Source organism: Capricornis sumatraensis, chromosome 8, assembly GCF_032405125.1.
Source record: "Capricornis sumatraensis isolate serow.1 chromosome 8, serow.2, whole genome shotgun sequence".
NCBI lineage: Eukaryota > Metazoa > Chordata > Mammalia > Artiodactyla > Bovidae > Capricornis > Capricornis sumatraensis.
This window is the reverse complement of record NC_091076.1, coordinates 38,158,414-38,179,872: the sequence shown is the minus strand read 5'-3', so window position 1 is coordinate 38,179,872 and position 21,459 is coordinate 38,158,414. Positions and strand designations below refer to the sequence as shown.

Sequence of the window (21,459 nt, the reverse complement as noted above, 5' to 3'; positions counted from 1 at the left end):
GGCCAAGCAGACACATTCCCTGCCCCGAGTGGGCAGCGACAGCTCCCAGGAGGATGGAGCTGCCCTCTGGAAGAATGATCCTTAATAGAAAGGAGCACATCCAAATCATAAAGAGCGCCACCTACAGGATCGATGGGTAAAATCCTCCTGCAGGTTGATGTCCACTTAGTATTGAGGGCTTTCTAGTAGGGCTCCTAAGAGAGAAGCCACCTTCTGGGCTGCTCCAAAAGCCTGGGAGGAATTTATACAGAGGCTGATGGCTCTTGACAAAGATCACAGAGAAAATTCAGGCATCAGAGGAGGAACTGTAACAAATGAACTTTTGAGTTCCTTGTAGCCCCGTGATTACAAAGGAATTGAGAGAATCCAAGCAGAGAATGGAGAGTATTTTGAACTAAGGAAAAGAAAGTATAAAAACCTAAGATGTCATTACTACTAATAATGACTTTTGAAGGCATTGCCTAAACAATGGTCAAATAGCTACTTTGGAATTTTTTTTTTCTCCCACTCAATTGACTGAACTGGGTAGCTCTTTTGACTGTTGTGTAGGCATACATGACGAGTAAGCAAAACGTCTCCAAATTTTTTTTTTTTCATTGACACTGCAGTTGCTTTTCCCTGTTAGTAAATTCCAGAAAGTAGACTCAGCCAACACACTCGGTGTCAAAACATCAGTTTCCTATGCAGGGCTCTCTGGGCAGTTTATCCACCGAAGTAACAGCCTCAGTAGTTCTTAGTGTTCGGCAGGTTTGCCCTAAGATTCCCAAGTCGGACTCCTCATCTGCATTTCCTTTCCCTCTCTGCAGTAAACTATACCCGACCCGTGATTATTCTGGGCCCCATGAAGGATCGGATCAACGATGACTTGATATCTGAATTCCCTGACAAATTTGGCTCCTGTGTGCCTCGTAAGTATCCTGCATCTCTCCTCTGGAAGTACAGCATGGCTCTTTTTGAGATGGTAAAATGTAACTGTTTTTCCAGTAGTCACCAGTGATTCAAATACTGTCAGTCACCTATTATCTGAGCATCTCATTTCATTTCTCTGCCAAATACATTCCATCTATGCTGCCATGCATCATTCTCTATTTAGTGAGTAAACGATGTGGTACCCGAGAGGGCAGGATGAGTCCTTTCTTTGTAACGCCCATGGTACTTAAGACAGCATAGGATTATTGATAGGCCTTCATATTTTCTTGTAGATTGATTGAAATGTCACTGAAGCCTCTTTTCCCATAGAATCATGCTACAAAGCAAGTTTGTCCAACACACAGCAATTCAAACGCTGAAATGCAAGGTTTACAGCAGAGAAAGGGCTTGTTTATTCATGGGACTGCCACTTAAAGAGGTTAGAGAAGAAATCTCAGACTCACCTCCCCGAAGCCAGGGGCTGGGGATATTTGTGGGATGAAGGAGCAGGGTAATCTGAGGTGTGGGGAGCGTGGGGATGGGTGATTGAAAATACGAAGGTAAGGTATTTGTCATTCTGTGCAGGTGCGGGTAAGCTGCAGGCGTCATCATGGGAACAGATTCAGAAAATCAGCATTAGCATGTTCTGAGGGTGGAGTCTGGGGCCCTCTGATGTTCAAAGGTCACCAGGTAGACACTGGCACTTGTCCAGTTGGAGGGTCGGTTGTCTTAACCACTCTTAACCATCTCAAGCTCAAATTGGACACAGCTGACTCTGAGTTCCTATAAAACAACTGAGGCGAACACATTGTTGAGGCTATGTGATGCTTGAAAGATATGCCTTTTTTTTTTGGTAGTAACAAAGTGATCAGTGAAGGCAGGTCACAGGTTTAATGGGTCTAACTAATGATCACTCTTAGTTGCAGTAAGAGAGATCAGAGACAATGTTCTCTGTTAAACCCATCTCAGGATGACTTAGGGCCATGTGTCGATCAATACAAAATAGCCTTTCCTTTCCCTTGGAAGGATGAAGACAAGAAAGAATATAAAGTTTTTACCCGCCTCCCGGCCACTGCTCTCTCATCCTTATGGACAGCCGTCAGGCCCCCCCCCCCCCCCCCCTGCTCCCCCCGGTCCCTCTGACACGCCCAGGACGGCCCTCCCTGCAGAGTCTGTCTACTCTCCTTCCCGCTGCCCCCCGCTCATCACGTCTGGCCCTGCTCCCACTGTGCCACGTGAAAATGCTAGAGGCTTTCTGTGTGTGTAAACCCACCAGGAAATTTTAATTTATTGGACCACTGAGCTCTGAAATCTGATCTCAGCAGATATTTCTTCCTCACTCAACATGTTTTAAGCTCTTTGCTCTGAAGTGTCTCTTACATTTCAGGACTGCGAATGTCTGCAGGAATACAGAAGAGGGGCAGGGATCGCACATGCGCAGTGCACGGCCAGGCGGGAACCGGGGTGGGTGTGCTGTCCTGTGAGACGGTCCCCGGCAAGGGTTCTGGGTAGCGGTCTTACCACAGAGCCTAACCTGAGAGAGACGCCAGATAGAAATGATCAAGTCAAACCCTAGGCCACTTGTTGCAGCCCCCAGCTTGTTCCTCCACTTTTGAAAGTAAATTAAAAAAAAAAAAAGAAATTCCTTTAGCACCGTTTCACTACCCCTCCACCTTGCATCGTCTTCTTTCTCTTTTTTAAGTAATGGCACTGTTTTATAAAAATCAATACATGTTCATTGTACAAAACTTGGAAAATGCTAAAAAGTTAAACAAGAAAATTAAAAATATACAGAAAATCTCAGAAGTTACCTAGACATAACATCCCTGCTAATATTTTCATAGATTTCTACCTATTCTTTCTTTTCATGCATTTTCTCCTTTGATTGGGTACATGTGAAGTATATACATTTTTGCTTAATATTGTTTAAATTTTATATAACTACTTTAAATATTTATTATGTCATAATTAGTCCTTTCTTATTTAGAGTTTTTTAGGTTTCCCTACTTCTCAATATTATGAATTATGCAAATACAATTATAATTTATATGTTTTAATTATTTATAATTTATAAATTAATACAATGAACATCTTTAAGGATAAACCTTTATCTGAAATTTTGATAATTTTTAAAGATGGATTTCTAAGAAGACTATCTGGGTTAAGATAGAAAATATAGTTTTAATGCTAATGATAAATGATATGAAAGCCAGTATATCCAGAACAATATCATTTCACTTGTAATCAATATACAAATTATTGAAATATTTTTTAATTCTTAGTGGTAAGTGTTGGAAATCCAGTGTGCATTTTACACGTGTAGACCAGCCCCATTTTAAGTGCTCTTGAATGCTGCTACAGGTGGCCACGGTGAGCAGTACAGGTGTAGAATGCCTTACTCCCTCTTGTATGCTTTTTCGTTAAATACAGTCTTTAAAGGTTACTTTCCATTTACAGTTGTTACAGAATTATTGGCTATATTCCCATATTGCACAATACATCCTTGAGCCTGTCTTACACCCAACACGTTCCGTCTCCCACTCCCTAACCCTAGATCGCTCCTCCCCTGCGTACCCACTGGTCTGTCCTCCGTATCTCTGAGTCTGCTTCTTCTTTGTTATAGTCACTAGTTTGCTGTATTTTTTAGATTCCACACACGAGTGATATCATGTAGTATTTATTTTAACATTTATTTTTATTTACAATGTTAAATTATTTTCTCTTCTCTTCTTAACAAGAAGTTTAACCAATTCTAACTATGATTAGAGCTGATTGATTTTAGTCCCTTAACTGTGATGGTATCATTTTACATCTTTTAAAGTCCCTGAATATATTTAGACTATATGTCCATTTTTTTTAATTCTTATATGAGACATTTTTTACTTCTTTGCTTGTCCCGTAATCTTTTATCATGTGCTAGACATTGTGATGCTACATTACTGAGCATTTGGATGTTGTTATCAGTATCTTCCTTTATAGAGTATTAAGTTTTTGTTTCAGCAGGCAGTAATCTACTGACAAGTCAGCGTCTTTGAGTTTTGACTTGGTTTTAGACATTGTGAAGGTAGGTCTAGAGTAAGTCAAGAGTAACCTCATAAAATGCAACCGTTCTGGGATCTCAAACTAATGCACAGTCCGTCTGAACTTCAGGGCCTCCTAGCAATCCATGACCTCTAGACTCTCCGTTTGGAAATGAAAATGGAGTAAACACAGAGTCCTCTCATGTGTTTCTCTTAAGTATTACAGCTCCAGCACTGTCTGTTGTCCAGTGCCTGAAAATATATGTCCATACCTTTTGTCTAGTTTTGTAGTTCTTCACAGTGTGGGGCTAAGCCTGGTACCTGCTACTATGTCATGGTCCTTCATAGTACACACTTTTATATCTATGTTGAGAGTGTGTGGTAAAAAAAAAAAAAGGTATAACAGAAGTTTCTGAATATAAAGTTACCTTATTTTCATCTTTTTTCATTTTATAAAGATACTACGAGGCCAAAGCGTGACTACGAGGTGGATGGCAGAGACTACCACTTTGTCATTTCTAGAGAACAAATGGAAAAAGACATCCAAGAGCACAAGTTTATAGAAGCCGGCCAGTACAATGACAACTTATATGGAACCAGTGTGCAGTCCGTGAGATTTGTAGCAGAAAGGGTATGTTCTCCAGTCATCTTACGTCTCCCCTGAAGAAGGTACCCAGGTGGCAAACTGCATTTTTTTTTTTTTCTGGTCATTACTCTTCCCTGATTTCAGTTGTAAATTTTGATTCAGTATTCCTTTTAAGACCTCTGAGCAGAGAATCTCTTTAGAGCAAGGTCATTAATCTTTGTTCTAATCTCAATAAAGTATGCTGACTGACCTGGCAGGGGAGAGGAGGGAAGGGGGCTTATAAACCTAAAGGCAATTAACAGCTTGAAGTTTTATGGAAATTCACTTTGTCTTTGACTCACTTTTCTTTGGCCCCAGTAACTGAACTTGTTCTAAAAACTTGGTCACTTTCGGTTGTTTAGATCAGAATCCTCAGTTCTTTTTGTTAGTAGTTTACTTTTTATCTCCCTGAAAACTTGAGATGCTTTTGGTGGAAGGGTAGACACATGAGGAGGACGGCCTGGCCCGTTGCTGGCAGATATTCTAACTTAGAGGAGGTATAGATGAAATTCTGTGTGAAAGTCACTCAGTCATGTCCAGCTCTTTGCGATCCCATGGACTGTAGCCTGCCAGGCCCCTCTGTCCATGGAATTCTCCAGGCAAGAATACTGGAGTGGTTTGCCAGTTCCTTCTCCAGAGGATCTTCCTGACCCAGGGATCGAACCCAAGTCTCCTGCATTGCAGGCAGATAAAATTACCCTGCTGATAATTTCAAGGGCATGGACATGAGAAGACTGTGTAAGGGCAAATAGGATAGGAAGACCCTTGAGATCTGCCTCAAGAAGGATCCTGATCACCTGTGAACACTGAGGACCAATGTCACAGAAGAAGAAAAAAAAAGTTAAGAGCCCATCGTATTTGTTATATAAGTAATATTTGTTGGGTTGATTTGATTTGACACAACTTCCCCCCACCCCCACTTTTAATGTTTTAGTTAAAAAACTTCAGTGAGAAATGTTCACGTCTATGCAAAAATACAGTAAGAAGGTGGGTCAAGTTTCTTCTCTCTGGGATGCTGGCTTCTTTGAGCAATATCACACTGTTTCAAATCGCTTTTCTGGATCATTGCATCTGTTCTCCTCCTTGAACATGAAGACACAGCCTTTGTTATCTCAAACCTTTCTGACCAGTGAATACTCAAACTTCATCCAGGCATTTTATGTAACTGCCACATTTCACAGATAGCAAACTTGGAATATATTAAGTGATAAAAACTTGAGCCATCTCAGTGTGTTTCTCCTGTAAAAGCTCAAGTACTCACTGGCCTATTTTTACATGGATATTATGGATGAGCTTTTATTCCCCTTTATTGATTTAGGACTGTTTATATCTGCATAGTATGCTTTTTCTCTTCTTTGTAAAGTTCTTTGGGCCTCAGGGTAATGAAGCCATTTCCCTCCAGGAGGTAGAACATAATGTGTGGCAAATGTGTCTACTCTCCAGAAATACTTTATAAAGCAGTTCCTTGCTCTGAGCACTCATTGCAGTGGAAGCCAAGTTAAATGAGGTATGCTACAATGTAATAGGGTTTTTATTTGTTAACAAACAAAAAATTTACATACACTATGCAAACCTCTCTCTCCACAGTTAAAATAAAATACTTAAGGTCACTCTCTGTGTCTGTCCTTGCTCTGTACTAGACGGAGCGTATCAAAGGCAGGACACGTAGAAACACTCAGCAAATATTTATAAAATTGTTCTAAACTCATGGTTACCATTCTTCCAGATTGAACACTGGCCAGGGTGAGACAAGGAGGTATTTATTTATTCTAACCAACAAGACTTGGGTTTGAGTCTTAGCACTGAGACCTGGGTGAGTTACTACTATATGTACTGCTGACACGAGCCTGGGCAAGTTAGTAGTTTTAAGTCTTAGCCTTCTCTTCTGTAAAATGCAGTTGACAATTCACATCTCACAGGTAGGGAATTTCTTCTTTGACAAGTTGGGAATTTCTTTTTGACGATTGTCTTCAGAGATAGTTTATGAGGGCTTCATGAGAATGGACTCAGTCACATTATATATGGCTAGATGGCTTCCTTGTGCAAAGCATCAGGTATTTATTTAAGGAAATAAATAAAGTTAGCTGAGATGACTCTAGTAAAATGTCTACTCCGTTGGCTGACACTTAGTAAAGGAATAAGAAACATTACTGCAAACATTCTGTGATGACCCTGTATACAAACTTTTATTTATGCTTTGCAACAATTCTTTTCAAAATTTGAAATGTAGTATCTTTTACCTCCCTCTAAAGCATGCTTACTTTTTTTTCTTTTGCTTTGATTATGATCATTCTACCTGGATTAATGCCGTATTTTTCTTTTCCTTCTTCCAGGGCAAACACTGTATACTTGACGTATCAGGAAATGCTATCAAGCGGTTACAAGTGGCCCAGCTGTATCCCATTGCCATCTTCATTAAACCCAAGTCTCTGGAACCTCTGATGTAAGTGGAGGGCAGCGGCAGCCTTCATCCAGCCTCTTGTTCCATACAACAGAGCAAACTGCTAACAGCTCTTTGCCATAAATGGTTACACGTGGGAATTGCCGTTGTCAATTTTTTTAAGCGTTCCCTTTTTTAATGACAGATGGAAGTTCTTTAGAACCACTAGAGACACAATGTCAGTAACTCCTGAAAATGTCTTCGCTAATGTTTCTTGATTTTTATTTTCATTTCACAAGTTGTTTTTGTTTGTGTATGACTTTTTCATTTTGTCTCCTTGTTTTGAAAGTAGGTTGGTTTGTTTTTATTTTGTCTTGCTTTGCTTTCCAAATAATAGGAAGCAATCATCTTTAAATTGTCTCTTACTTCTGAGAGCAATTCCACCGGTAAATCTTTTTAAATGTGTAAGTTTTCATAGCGGGAACATTTTTCAGACTCTCTCCATCGGCGTTTCACATTGTTATGGCGTAGAAGTCTTGTGTTCCTTAATTAAAACCTCATGTATATGGACCACTAGCCTTATAAGGAGTTTTATTAATGACCTGGCTGTAAAACACCTACAGTCTTAACCAATAGCTCCAGACCTTTGCACATTTATGAACAGGGAGAAAAATGTATGACACAGGCTCTTTTATTCTTTTTATTTATTTATTTTAATTAGTTTATTTTTCTCTATGATGGGTCTTTGTGGCTGTGCAGGCTTTCCTCTAGTTGCACAAGCGGGGGCTACTGTCTAGCTGCAGTACGCGGGCATCTCACTGCAGTGGCCTCACTTGTCACAGAGCGTGATTCTAGGGCAAGCGGGCTTCAGTAGTTGCAGTTCCCGGGCTCGAGCGCAGGGTCAGTGGTCGTGGCTCATGGCCTTAGTTGCTCCACCTGAGGGATCTTCCTGGACCAGGGATGGAGCCCCTGCCTCCTGTATTGGCAGGCGGATTCTTTACCGATGAGCCACCAGGGAAGCCCTATTCCTTTTATTTTTCAGAGGACTTGTTAAATATCATCCTTGAAAAACTGGGCAGATATTCATGATCTGGCCATAAAGGGACAGTATTTGGGGGGATGCTTTGATAGAGACTGGGGGCTTTGTTTTGTACAGCCTCTTATACAAAAGTGATGCTGCAGTAGCCTTAAAGGTAGAAGAGCAAAAAGGCTAAGAGCGGGGACCTGGAAACTGGTCAGGCTTGGTTCTGCTCCTTTGCCACTGTTCAGTTTTGTGAGCTCAGGCAATTTGCTTGACCTCTGGAAGACTTAGTTCCTCAGCTCTAAACTAGACACATTAATAATGCAGACCTCAGAGAGCCAGGGTAAAGATTAAACAAGATCTTCAGTGGAAAGTTCTCTACCATTTTTGACATAGATGGCACTAGTGGTAAAGAACCCGCCTGCCAATGCAGGAGCCATAAGAGATGCAGGTTCGATCCCTGGGTCGGGAAGATCCCCTGAGGAAGGCATAGCAACCCACTCCAGTATTCTTGCCTGGAGAATCCCATGGACAGAGGAGCCTGGCGGGCTACAGTCCGTGGGGTCACAAAGAGTCAGACACGACTGAAGTGATTTAGCACAGCACACAGCACACACCACTTACTAACTGGTAGCTGTTATTACTATGAAAGATTCCAAGTAACTTTATTGTAAAAGGAGTGAAACTACTTTATCATTACAAAACAGGTGGACAGTGCCTTTCCCAAGAGGCCGCAAGAGATAACACCAGTGTCATTGTAAGAGCTTTGCCCAAGTATGCCTCCATTTGGGCCTCAAGGCATTAGAGCATTTGACAGGGTTCACAAGTGAACCATAAAGTACTGGAAAACAGGGTTTATGGAAAGACCAAGGAAAATGAAATCATTCATCCCAGAGGTGAAAGCAGTTACTTTTAAAGGATATCGACCGGTTGTTTAGCGCCTTCTCTGGGAGGAAGAAGCTATAGTAGCTGGAACTGCAGTCCATGACGATTAAGTCAGTCTTTGGGGCAATTGCCAGATGTGTGTCTTAAAAGCAGAATAGATTCCCATAAATAAGAGATGGACAAAAGTTCTTACAGGATGAAAAAATAAAGTGAGGAGGCCACACTTGGTACCTTCTGCCCCATGAATTTAGGCATAAAATTATATCATAAAGACCTTTGGGAACTTGCCTGGTGGCCCAGTGTCTAAGCCTCTGTGCTTCCAATGCAGGGGGCCTTGGTTCTATCCCCAGTCTGGAAACTAGATCCTACATGCCACATCTAAGAGTTTGCATGGTACAACTAAAGATCCCACGTGCTGCAAGTAAGACTCTGTGCAGCCAAGAATTTTTTTAAAAGAAAAATAAATAAGGGCTTTGCCCACAGCCAGCACATGGGAAAATAGGTGTTGATGATAAAATAATGGTTGTTGGCTTCCTGGGTGATGCTAGTGGTTAAGGACCCGCCTGCCAGCGCAGAAGACATAAGAGACATGGGTTCAGTCCCTGGGGCAGGAAGATCCCCTGGAGGAGGGCATGGCAACCCACTCCAGTATTCCTGCCTAGAGAATCCCCATGGACAGAGGAGCCTGGTGGGCTATAGTCCACGGGATTGCAAAGATTGAACACATGACTGAACTGACTTAGCACTCAGTAGCATCCCTGAGAGCGTGTATTAAGTTCCTCCTCATGTAAGCTACTGTGTTGCTGCTGCTGCTGCTAAGTCACTTCAGTCATGTCCGACTCTGTGCAACCCCATAGATGGCAGCCCCCCAGGCTCCCCTGTCCCTGGGATTCTCCAGGCAAGAATACAGGAGTGGGTTGCCATTTCCTTCTCCAATGCATGAAAGTGAAAAGTGAAAGGGAAGTCGCTCAGTCGTATCTGACTCTCAGTGACCCCATAGACTGCAGCCTACCAGGCTCTTCCGTCCATGGGATTCTCCAGGCAAGAGTACTAGAGTGGGGTGCCATGGCCTTCTCTGAGCACTGAGCGAAATGAAATAAGCAGCCACACATTTCCCTACATAAAGGTGATTTATAATCTGAGAAGAGCCTCATAAATATTATTAGTACTGCTAACATTAAGAAGAAGAGAAACATATCCCCCACCTCCTGGGAACAGCATCTTAAAGGTCCATTTCAGAAAGAGCAGAGTAAGTTTTCCCATCACAAACGAGCAGTGGGCAAGTGGCTTCCCGGGGAAGGGAGGCCTGGGGGAGAAGAGCAGCTGCACATTCGGTTCAGCGCACCGCTCGGGACGTTCCCATCTGGTGCTCAGCGGGAGAAGGCCAGCTTCCTCCACAACTACAAGACTGCTTACTTAATTTGGCCTTAGGGCCCCGTCACGGCCACTTATCACCAAGGAAAAGTAAACGTGCTAAAGGCTGCACCCCACGATGAGACGGTGGATCTGACATCATTTGCTGCAGCCATTTGCACAGTGCAACACCAGTGACATTCAGACCGCTGAGATCGTGTTAGGAAACGCTGGATGTTTACTTTCCAGCTCAGTCTTTCTGAGGGTTTTACTTCAGGAGCAAAGCTGGCATGAGCTGCCCCTTCCCCAGGGAGAGGTGAGTGCCAGGTCAGCTGGAACCGCAGCATGGCGGCTGTCACATTTGGGCACCGATACATCATCACACACATTGTCCTCAAGTGCATCACCCACATCAAAGCACAGGACTTATTAGCACACACATAGCTGACTCTTCAGAGAAGCAGAAAATCAAGGATGTGTATGAAAGAGGTGTGTTTTCACATTGTACCGCCATGTGACTTCTCTCCTCCACCCCCTCCCCATGACAATGAGTGGCTTTCCTGTGTGTCTCCACCACACCACCCAATATGATTTTACCTTCTTGCTCCCTGTGTTTACTTCTGTCTTCAACTGTACTGTAATTATGTTTATTTGTCTGTCCATTCATTCATTCACTTATTCATTCAACAAATGTAAGCATTGACCGAGATCGATGCCACATGCTGATGAACAAGCCATGGTCTCTGGCCTCAAAGAACTGGCAGACTGGTCAGGAGACAAAACAGCTTCATGTATTAGAGGATAAAAACCTGGATTCAAGGGACTTCCCTGGTGAGCCAGTGGTTGGGAGTCCAGGCAGGCTTCCACTGCAAGCATTGCAGGTTTGATTCCTGGAAGAGGAACTAGGATCCTTCATGACACACAGTGAGGCCAAAAAAAAAAAAAAATCAGTATTGCTACAATAAATGCAAAGGGAATTCAGAGAAAATAGGCCAGCATGGCCAGGGAAATCAAAGAAGATCGAGAACTACATGATGTCTTGACTCCTGGAGCAAAACACTGTCTTTCTATGAGAAGTATCCTTTGGTTTAGCTCAGCATTTCCTGCCACCCAAGAATGACTGCCTCTCAAAGCTTCTAGGGTTAGTGCTCTTTGGGAGAGAATTATAGATACCATTCCTCAGACGAGTTTATTTCAACAAGACTTCAGGGAATTCCCACTTCTATATATTGTAGCCATCAACATCAAGCCTATAGTCATGCTAATGTCTGACTTCAGTTCAGTTTTGTATGTTTCTAAATAGGGGTCTTTTTTGAAAGAACATCTTAGTGTAATGAAAAGTCTGTTTCACTAATAATCTGACTTCAGCTCAGTTTTGTATATTTCTAAATAGGGGTCTCTTTTGAAAAAACATGTTAGTGTAATGAAAAGTCAGTTTCACTAAAAATTGATTAGTGAAAAACAATAACTTTGAGTTCTTTCATGAAATTCACTCCTTTACCTTAGGCAATTTGCTATACTTCTGGCCTCAGTTACTTGCTCTGAAAAAGGAATTAAGACTACATGCTCCAGACCCAGTTCTCTGGCTTCCTAAAGTGAGAGGCACAGGCAGCAGTGCCTTCAAAATTCTATCTACACCTCTGATGCATCCCAGTGGACCAACCAAAATGTCTTTGCTCTTGGCTGAACTTTTATCAGCCCAGTGCAGTCACACTGATATTCTTACAATGATCAGAGGCAATGATTGTCAGTCTTTGAGTAATAAAATGTCTTTGATTAAAAAAGAATGAGAAGGTAAAATATTCTTATTTAAGAAATACGGTGTATTTGGTTGGCAAAAAAAAAAAAATGTTACCGCCTAGAAGGCATGGAAGGATAAAGCTGCCCCTGGTTGGGAATCCATAGACTAGGTTTCTCTCCCTTTTCCTCCCTCCTCAATTTGTCCTTGAAACTTTGTTGGATCTAAATAGTCTTACAATGATTAAGCAGCACATACCTCCAGTTAATGATGCACCAACGGGTGACAGACTAACAGAAAGGACAGAGAGCGCCCAGTGTAATCACAGCCCATTTTCCTATCCACCGAAGAGCTGATGCTTTCAAACTGTGATGGTGGAGAAGACTCTTGAGAGTCTCTTGGACTGCAAGGAGATCCAACCAGTCCATCCTAAAGGAGATCAGTCTTGAATATTCATTGGAAAGACTGATGCTGAAGCTGAAGCTCCCAATACTTTGGCCACCTGATGAGAAGAGACGACTCGTTGGAAAAGACACTGATGCTGGGAAAGATTGAAGGCAGGAGAAGGGGACGACAGAGGATGAGATGGTTGGATGGCATCACGGACTCAATGGACATGGGTTTGAGTAAACTCCGGGAGTTGGTGATGGACAGGGAGGCCTGGCGTGCTGCAGTCTGTAGGTCACAAAGAGTTGGGTAAAACTTAGCAACTGAACAGCATTCCTATCCGAACAAAACTAAAACAAAATAGGCATCAGAGATTTCTTCCTGCCAGGCTCCTCTCTCCGGCTCACTATTTGCTATGACTTGCTTAGAGTCTGTTTGAAATATTTTGGTCCCAGAGTTTTTGATTGTTCCATTCTCTCTGCATCTTTAATTCAAGTCATCTTTAGCAGTTCCTTGAAATTCCATTTGATAATAAAAACAGAGGAAATCTAGGGCTCTTTGGCTATAGACGTGCCTTACGGCTTGCAGTTGAACCTCTAGAGCTACAGAATCCTTTTTCAGCCTGAAAGACACACATGCCTGAGGCGCCCGTCTCATTTTCTATAATTTGTTGGAAGACTGTCTTTGTTTCTCCACTCCACGTGTCTGCTGCCCACATTGAAGATGAACAGCAGCCTTTGGCGAGGGTGGGAAGGTCGAGAGATCAAAGCTTTCTATGAGGTCAGGACCTGAGAACAGTTGAGTCTTATTCTCTTACTTAGAATGAGCTCCGGAAAGCTGTGAAGTATCTTCCCTTCTCTCCACTTGCTCTCCTCCCCTCCCTCTGGCCACCCCAGAAGATTGCGTTCAATTCTACATCATGGACTCAATGGACATGAGTTTGAGCAAACTCCGGGAGGTGATGAAGGACAGGGAAGCCTGGCATGCTGCAGTCCATGGGGTCGCAAAGAGTCGGACATGACTGAGCAACTGAACAACAACGTCCCGTATTTAAAAGAGGTTGAGACAGACGAGAACAAAACCTAAGGACGGGTGACCAGGAAGGTGATACATTTCCAAATTACATCCGATGAAAGAATAGATGAAGGAAGCAGGGCAGTTTTTTCTGGAAGAACGGAAGCCCTGAGGGACACATCAGCACTTAAACACCCGAAGGCCTGTCCTGGAAGAAGGAGGTTCGGTTCTGCTCTGCAGAGTTGCAGAGGACAGAATGAGTGAGTGGAAATCATGAAAATAGATTCATCTTCAGTCTAACACGGGACCAAGAGACGACCCCCTGGGAGCGTGAGCGCCCTGGGGTGGGGGCAGCGACGGGGGAGGACGGGGGCAGTGACAGGGAGTTCATTGTTGTGGCTGAAAACATCCCAACAAAGAGAAGTCCTGTCAAGGGCTAGGAAGCTGCTGCTAAGATTGCACTCGGCCACGTTCACTGTAGTTTTTCAGGATTTGGTGTGTTCCCTTTGTGTTGTGTAGAGAAGGAAATGGCAACCCACTGCAGTATTCTTGCCTGGAGAATCCCATGGACAGAGGAGCTTGGTGGGCTACAGTCCATGGGTCGCAAAAAGTCGGACACGACTGAGCGACTTCACTTTCACTTTCGCTTTGTGTTCTAACACCAAACTCTCCTTTTCCCAGGGAAATGAATAAGCGTCTAACAGAGGAACAAGCCAAGAAAACCTATGACCGTGCAATTAAGCTAGAACAAGAATTTGGAGAATATTTTACAGGTATGTTCATTTGCGTTTGTCCTGTGAGAAAGAGGATGAATTGTCTGACATTTGGCATAGAGGGGGCTCTGGGCCTGGTATACCTGGGCCCTAGCACCTTCCTGCTAAAAATCCCTTATTTGCCACTTCTTCCATTTGATTCAAAACTCTGGGTTCGAGAGATGTTTTGGGGAGGGAGGTGGGAGGGGGGTTCATGTTTGGGAACGCGTATACACCTGTGCTGGATTCATGTCAATGTCTGGCAAAACCAATACAGTATTGTAAAGTAAAATAAAGTAAAAATTAAAATTAAAAAAAAAACTATATAAACAGAATTTAAAAACAAAAAAATAAAAACATTCAAAAAAAAACAAAAAACAAAAAATTCTGGGTTCCTTCTTCTCTGGATTCAGCTTCCTGGTTCCCACTGGCCCTACCTGAAACCATGAATGGCAGAGACTGCGCTATCTCCTGGGAGAGAGATTTTAAGCACTAGTATCTCATTCAGAGATGACTCATTGGAAAAGACCTAAATGCTGGGAAATATTGAAGGCAAAAGGAAAAGGGGGCCGCAGAGGAGATGGTTAGATAGCATCACCAACTCAATTGACATGGATTTTAGCAAACTCCAGGAGGTAGTAAAGAACAGGGAAGCCTGGTGTGCTGCAGTTCATGGGGTCACAAAGAGTCGAACACGACTTAGCAACTGAAAAACAACAAAATCTCATTCAACTTCTCTCCCTGAGATGATCAGAAATTTGAAAACTAAACTTTTAAGGCTCCAGATGTGCAGTGTCCAAAGCAGTTACTCTTGAAAAGTAGTCCCAGGGTCTCTAGTCTCTGCTTCATGGACCTCTGGGTCTGTCTCCCCATTAGGCACCAGAAGAAGATGCTTGAAACACTTCCTGTGTTTCAGTTAATTCCATGTCATATCTTAATGCAAAAAAAATTTTTTTCTTTTTAAATATTTCCTTGGAAACATAAATTAGGGGGGATATTTTGTCCTGGATGTTATAGGTTCTCTATTCTTATCTGTGTTCATGAAACACTAATCAGATCCAAAAAGTGATCAAACTTTGGAATTTGCCTTACAACTGATATGTCTTCCCTGTAGTTCAAATGGTAAAGAATTTTCCTGCAATGCAGGAGACCCAGGTTTGATCCCTGGGTTGGGAAGATCCTCTGAAGAACGGAATGGCAATCCACTCCAGTATCCTTGCCAGGAGAATCCCATGGACAGAGGAGCCAGGTGAACTACTTAGCAACTGAACTAAGTTCAGTTCAGAACTAAGGCCATGGGATCACAAAGAGTTGGACACAACTCAGTGACTAATGCTACATACAGTTACAACTAATGGTTTAAAACAAGAACTTTCCTCCTGAGTTACCTTACATGAAGTTAGGTGTTTTCCGTGTTTTCCTTTTTATCTCAATCAAAAGATGAGAAAGCTGGTGCCTTAGCAGTTTGCAAATATGTTGAATCAGGTAAATCTTAAGTAAAATTTCCATCAGTAACAAAGATATGAGTTATGTTTCCCCCTAAAAGAACATCCAGTATGTTCAAAACAATGTACATGTTGAACAGTGCTTTATATTCAGGAATAAAATATAATAATCAGCACATTCCAAGGATTGTTTTTGAAACTCTAAACCATGTTTCAGTGACGACTTCTTTTTAAGCCCCAGTGTCATATGGATAGATTGATGTGTTTGGGATATCTATCTACAAGATATTTTTTGTCCAAAGGAGATAATAAAATGTATTTAAATCTACTGTAAGTGAATTGGTTTTTGGCATAATACACTGTTTGTTTCCTTCTATTTTATGTATTTTCTGCAAGTAATTGCCATAAGATATTCTCACTATGAAGAGCACTGAATGGTAAAATCTCAATTTATTAGATTACTTGGAGAATGAATAAAGTTTCTTATTAAAGGTTTTGGGGATTGAGGAGATTAACTAAAGTTTTTTCTAAAGTCCTTATTATTTCCTCTGCATCTAAAATATTCTAATTTCTGCCCATTATAAAATAAGTGATATAAGTCCAGCTTATACGAAAATATAAGCTGGAGAATATAAGTCCAGCTTTCTTTGGTAACAGGGAGCTCTCAGCCTGAAAACTGATCAATGCCTAGCTCAGTGTCTGGCCCAGAGTCAACACCCATAAAATTTAAATAAATGAGTGATTCATCATGTAGAACCACAGAGAGACATGTAGAAAGAAGGAAGACTGATACATTTATTACTAATCTAGGACGTGCCTTAAAAGCATTTTTTAAATCATTGATGTGACCTTGCTTAAGTGAATCTCTGCTTTTTCTTATTATTGTGAAGTCATATGAAGCCTCCTGATGAGTTTGTCACTGTTTGAGCTTCCACATGATTGATGGTCATTCTTCACCAGCCAGGAAATGCTTCCTGACTCCGGTGTGTTTGCTCTTGTTCCAGCTATCGTCCAAGGCGACACCCTAGAAGATATCTATAACCAATGCAAGCTTGTTATTGAAGAGCAGTCTGGGCCTTTCATCTGGATTCCCTCAAAGGAGAAGTTATAAATTAGCTACCGCACCTCCAACAATGACAGAAGAGCATTTAGAAGAACAAAATATATATAATATACTACTTGGAGGCTTTTATGTTTTTGTTGCATTTATGTTTTTGCAGTCAATGTGAATTCTTATGAATGTACAACACAAACTGTGTGAAGCCATGAAGGAAAAGGAGGGGCCAAAGGGTGGGACAGAAAAGACGTTGCAGTACGCGGGGAAGGCTTTGGTTTGCTCAAAGTGCCAGGTGTAGGGACGAACCTCTGATGGGCTCCATGCCCAAGAGATGGGCAGCCTCCTCACCCAGCAGGTGTCCAGAGCTGACTTAGCTGCTGAGCTCCCCGTGGTTTTGGCTTTAAAGAAAAGTTGCCAGCACTTGAACTTCACCAACCTTCCCATTACCCACATCTATAATTGGTACACTTCAAATTTTAGGACTATGCACAGCCTTTGATTTCTTTACAAGCAAAAGAAAGAATGGGCGAGGGGAAGGAAAGGAGTCCCTTTGGAGACAGCATAACATTACTATCAGGGAAGGATGAGTGTGTAGTTTCTTTGCCTGGCATCTACAAAGATGAGCATTTCATAAAATTCACAAGTGTGTGGAGGACTGACCTCATTGGGAGGAGGGGATTCCACCTGGGGTTAGCTTTATGATTGTTTATTGTCTATTTTGCCGTTTATAAACTGAAAGAAGGCACTAAAGTTGAGAATAATTTATACAATAAAAATATATTAAATGTATAGAAGTGAATTTCTATAGGTTAAAAAAAGTTTTGTGAAATATTTTGTAAAGATTAATTGAAAGACGAAATGTATGCACTATCTGCGGATGATCCAGCTCAAGAACAGAAAGTTGTACTCTCCCTCCTGTTGCCAATGATCCATTAAGAGCATCTGAGTTCCTTCTAAAGCCTGACAAAGACTTCTCCCTCATTACCTCTCACCATCCCCCTCCCACATCAGAGATCCACTCTCACGGAGCACATCCCTTAATGAGTTGCCCTCGTGGATACTTTTGGAGGGCATTTGGTTAATGCACTTTTTTCAAACTGATGGCTTTCCGAGACAAATTCATACAGACGATGTAAAGGAAAGTTTTTGCTCTTTTCTTGTTAAATACCCTGGGCCTGTCATGCAAATAACTGAATAATGTTGTTCCTAGTAACTTACATACAACTCTTAAAGGATCATTTAGTATTTTGGCTGTCATGAATAATTAGGACTCTTTTGTCTGTTTTACAAGTAAACTGAGGGTTTTTGTAAGAGCCAGAGAAGGTGCAGAGCCGTGGAGAGATCTGTCCTAAGATGCAATATTTCTTTGAGGAAGAGAGAGAGAAGGGGAGGATCTGACAGGAGCGGGTGAGGGGCGCAGACTTTTGTCTCTGTGTACAGGACAAAGAGATGGAACCACCAGGAAAGCCCATTGATGACTTTGAGCTCAACCAATTGAACTGCCTTTCTTGGGGGCTGCACCTGGACCAAGTTTATTTTTTAGCAATTATAACTATGATGATTAAAAAAAAAAAAAGAAAAGAAAATTCCCGAAGCCTATCTCCCACTTTAGAGCTGATGGTGCCGTCAGCATTGCTTGCACCCCAGGTGTTTAGAGAGAGAGACTTTTCAGTGATCTCTATAACTACTCAACTCTGGGTCGTATGCATGCCCAGACTAAGCCCTGTCGCCTTATTTCTGGGGTACATCCAGACCTGGCAGGATTCTGCCACACTGTGCAGCAAACCAGCATGCCGGCTGGGATGGGGGAGTGAGAGGCAGAGCCATCAGCAGTGATGGGGCTTCTTCACAGGAAGAACATCAGAGCTCAGAATGAGGGTCTCTTTCCAAAAACAAGCATTTTTCATTTGACACTAAAACACCACAGTCTGCCTGGCTGCAGTCACCAAAACAGACACAAGAGATGCAAAATCATGCATCTACCTATAGTCTGGAGGCTGCCTTTACCAATGGAAGGGCTAGCAATCCATTTTCCCTCTGATGAAAGTTAAATTTCCCAAGACTTCTTTAGAGTGTTCAAAATGTCAAAAACGTAGCCATGTCTGCAATTCGCCAGTTTCAGGTCAAGGCCTACTTTCATCCATCTTTGCTCCCAGAAGTTTCCGCCACCAGAATGCCATTCCTGATCCCAGCTCTACTTTTAGGCCACCATGATAACTTCTTTGGTTTCTCAACTGAGCATGCAACCATTTATTTAAAGGACTGTCATTAATGAATAGATGTTTCCGCGGGTCGTGTGATGTGCTTTTCCATTTAATATTAAGTATTGCTGTGGCTGAGTACAATCAAATTGAACCACCAACCCTTGGTTTTGTAGTAATATAATTATTTTCCTAGTGTAGATGCTTCCAGATAAGAATTGGCATTTGCACTGATTTTTTTAATGTAGATTTATATAAATATATATAGACATATATATTTGCTTGAAGAATCACCAAACCAATTGGTGAAAGGGTCTTTTCCTGTAGAATTTACACCTCCGTTTGTTGTGTTGTCTTGCGCTTCCCAATGTTGAGGTCTCCACGGCTCCAACACACGGGTGTATTTTGCCGCAGACCCAGTGACTTAAGATGGAAATGGCGTGAAAGCTACCCAGATTACAACTGGTGCAAATGCACGTGGAGCCTGGGGCCAGACTGGTGCTAACACCGCAAACTTTGTCGAGAGCTCTCTCCAATCTGAAAGCTTGCTGGGGGCGCAATGTCACCTTCACACGCTGGGCCCTTTCGGAAAAGTGCCAGATCGTGTCACTGGTGCTATTTTTCATGCTCTGGTACAATGTGTAGCACCACGGGGGTCTCAGCTTTACCAAAATCAAAAATCCCACTCGTCAGCTAATTGCAGGGGCATTTGTTTCCGGCCCTCCTCCCACGGGATCTGTGGGCCGTTTCTTCGCAGGCCTCTCCCCCCAGCCCTGCGCTCTTGGGCTGGCTCTGTCGGGTGCGCCCGTCTTTCCGGAGCGGCACTCAGGCGCCTGTGAGCTGTCTTGGGTCCCACTGCCAGCCCTTCAGGACTCCGAGCCAGGGGAGAGCTCCCGCCCCTATGGCTCTCCCTCTGCCCCTTCCCTCTCGTTCCTTCCCTTTGCTCTCCCCTCCTGGTTCTAGCTGTGCCATCTCTGTTACGTACCTGTCCCTTCATCCTTCCTCCCTGTCTCCTCCGAGTCGTCGGCTGCCTCCCTCATCCCTTCCTCACTCCCTGCCCTCTGTCCCCTCATCTCTCTGTCCGTCTCTCCCACCATCTCAGACACTCCCGTACCTCGTCCTCTGTCTCCACCGTTTCTGTACTTTCTCTTCTCACGTCTCTGGCCACCTCCTCTCCCGTAACCCGCTCCTTAATTTTTCTGTCCTTTAAGGGCTCCTGGCTGATTCAGACAGCAAGTCCACACGCTGGACTCATGACACAGATTCTTTGGGTCACCATTTTCACCCAGGCAGCCCAGAAAGCAAAGCTGAGCGTGAATGAGGTCCTGGCTGGAGCCAGCTCCAGCAGGCCTCCCCGAGCCAGCCTGCACCGCTGCCCCGGCAGTGACGATGCACGCGCCCTGGGCCCTGCAGGCACCTGGGTCCCTTTCTGCCTGAAGCCTAGTCCACAGGGAGCCCACTCCCAGCACCACCCCACGGTTCCAAGGACACTTCCTTTCGCTAAAGGCAGACTCCAGCCCCAACAGTTGTTCTGACAGCAAACCTCTTTCTTCTCATGGAAGCCATGCCATCACCTTGGTTTGGAGAGAGAGAGATTTTTTCCCCCCCATTCATAAGCTTTCTTTTTCCTCTTTTCATCTGAAGCTCCCTCTGCTTTTCAGCTGGTGATTGCTCTGGTGAGACTGAATGGACTTGCTGGTGAAATTACATCTCTTTTTTTTTTTTTTTTTTTTCCTGTCTTGGTCCTGCCTAAATTCCTACAAAAATATTTAAGTCAGAGACTCAGGCTAGTTCCTAAGTTTATCATAGTAATTTGTCACTCCTACAGGAACAAAAGGGGACATTTCCCTTATAGCATGTGGAGTCTCTCCTGTGACAATTGATTTGAAAGAGGACTCCCTCCAGAATTCTGTGGATATACATTTTACTTCTGTGTATGTATGGCATATGTGGTTTGTATATCATGTATACACTTACCACATTGGGTACGCGTGACTGTGGATGGAAACCTACACACACACTTTAGTCTGTAAATATCCTTCCTCACTGAAAACTGTGCTTTGGAAATCATTTTTTGTACAGCTGTGCAGTTTCTTGTAGCAGCTGAGGACAAGCTTAAGACAGGTTGAGTGGTTGAGACAAAGATCATCGAAAAGACAGACAGAATCTCCCTAGCAACTCATGAGGACAGACAGCCAAATGGCAAGGTTGACTCCCAATGAGATGGCAAACTTTTCTCCTTTTTGAATCTGTGTTTCCTAAACGCGTCTTAGCTTCCGAGTGCACCAGGCTGTATGGGTGAGATCCTCTCAGTATGCCAAGTTTTGTAACAGTTTTCTCTCTGACTGGATGCTTCTCCATTGTGCAGGATGGGAGGGGAGGGGGAAGACTCCTTGCCTGGGCTGGAGTTTACAGAGACACTGCACAGCTTACACTCCTGTTAAGTGTAAATATTCGACACTTCCATTCCATTTGTGTAAAAAATAAAGCACACACGATTATAAAACCAAGATGTATATTTCATACTCACTGCGTCTTTGCATATTTATTGCGTTGCCAGTTGCCAGCGGTGGCCCCGTTGTAAAAAAAAAAATGCTTGATAGAGTGTTTATAAACATGTCATGGTTTTATTATAAGATATAAATATTAAAACATTTTATACTTTATAGCAA

General features: G+C 42.9%; 1 protein-coding gene across 11 annotated transcripts in view; it reads left to right on the top strand.

Moving 5' to 3' along the window:
- Window positions 1-17,144, top strand: part of DLG2 (discs large MAGUK scaffold protein 2) — a 1,427,929-nt gene extending 1,410,785 nt beyond the window's left edge. For 10 of the 11 annotated variants that reach the window (XM_068976931.1, XM_068976935.1, XM_068976933.1 and 7 more), the window contains 5 exons: window positions 807-908; window positions 4,388-4,560; window positions 6,888-6,997; window positions 14,014-14,105; window positions 16,534-17,144. In XM_068976931.1, coding sequence (XP_068833032.1) covers window positions 807-908; window positions 4,388-4,560; window positions 6,888-6,997; window positions 14,014-14,105; window positions 16,534-16,640 — 584 coding nt within the window. In that variant the 3' untranslated portion in view covers window positions 16,641-17,144. The remainder of the gene's footprint in view (window positions 1-806; window positions 909-4,387; window positions 4,561-6,887; window positions 6,998-14,013; window positions 14,106-16,533) is intronic. The other variant, XM_068976928.1, reaches the window with a different exon arrangement.
- The last annotated feature ends 4,315 nt before the right edge of the window (window positions 17,145-21,459 follow it).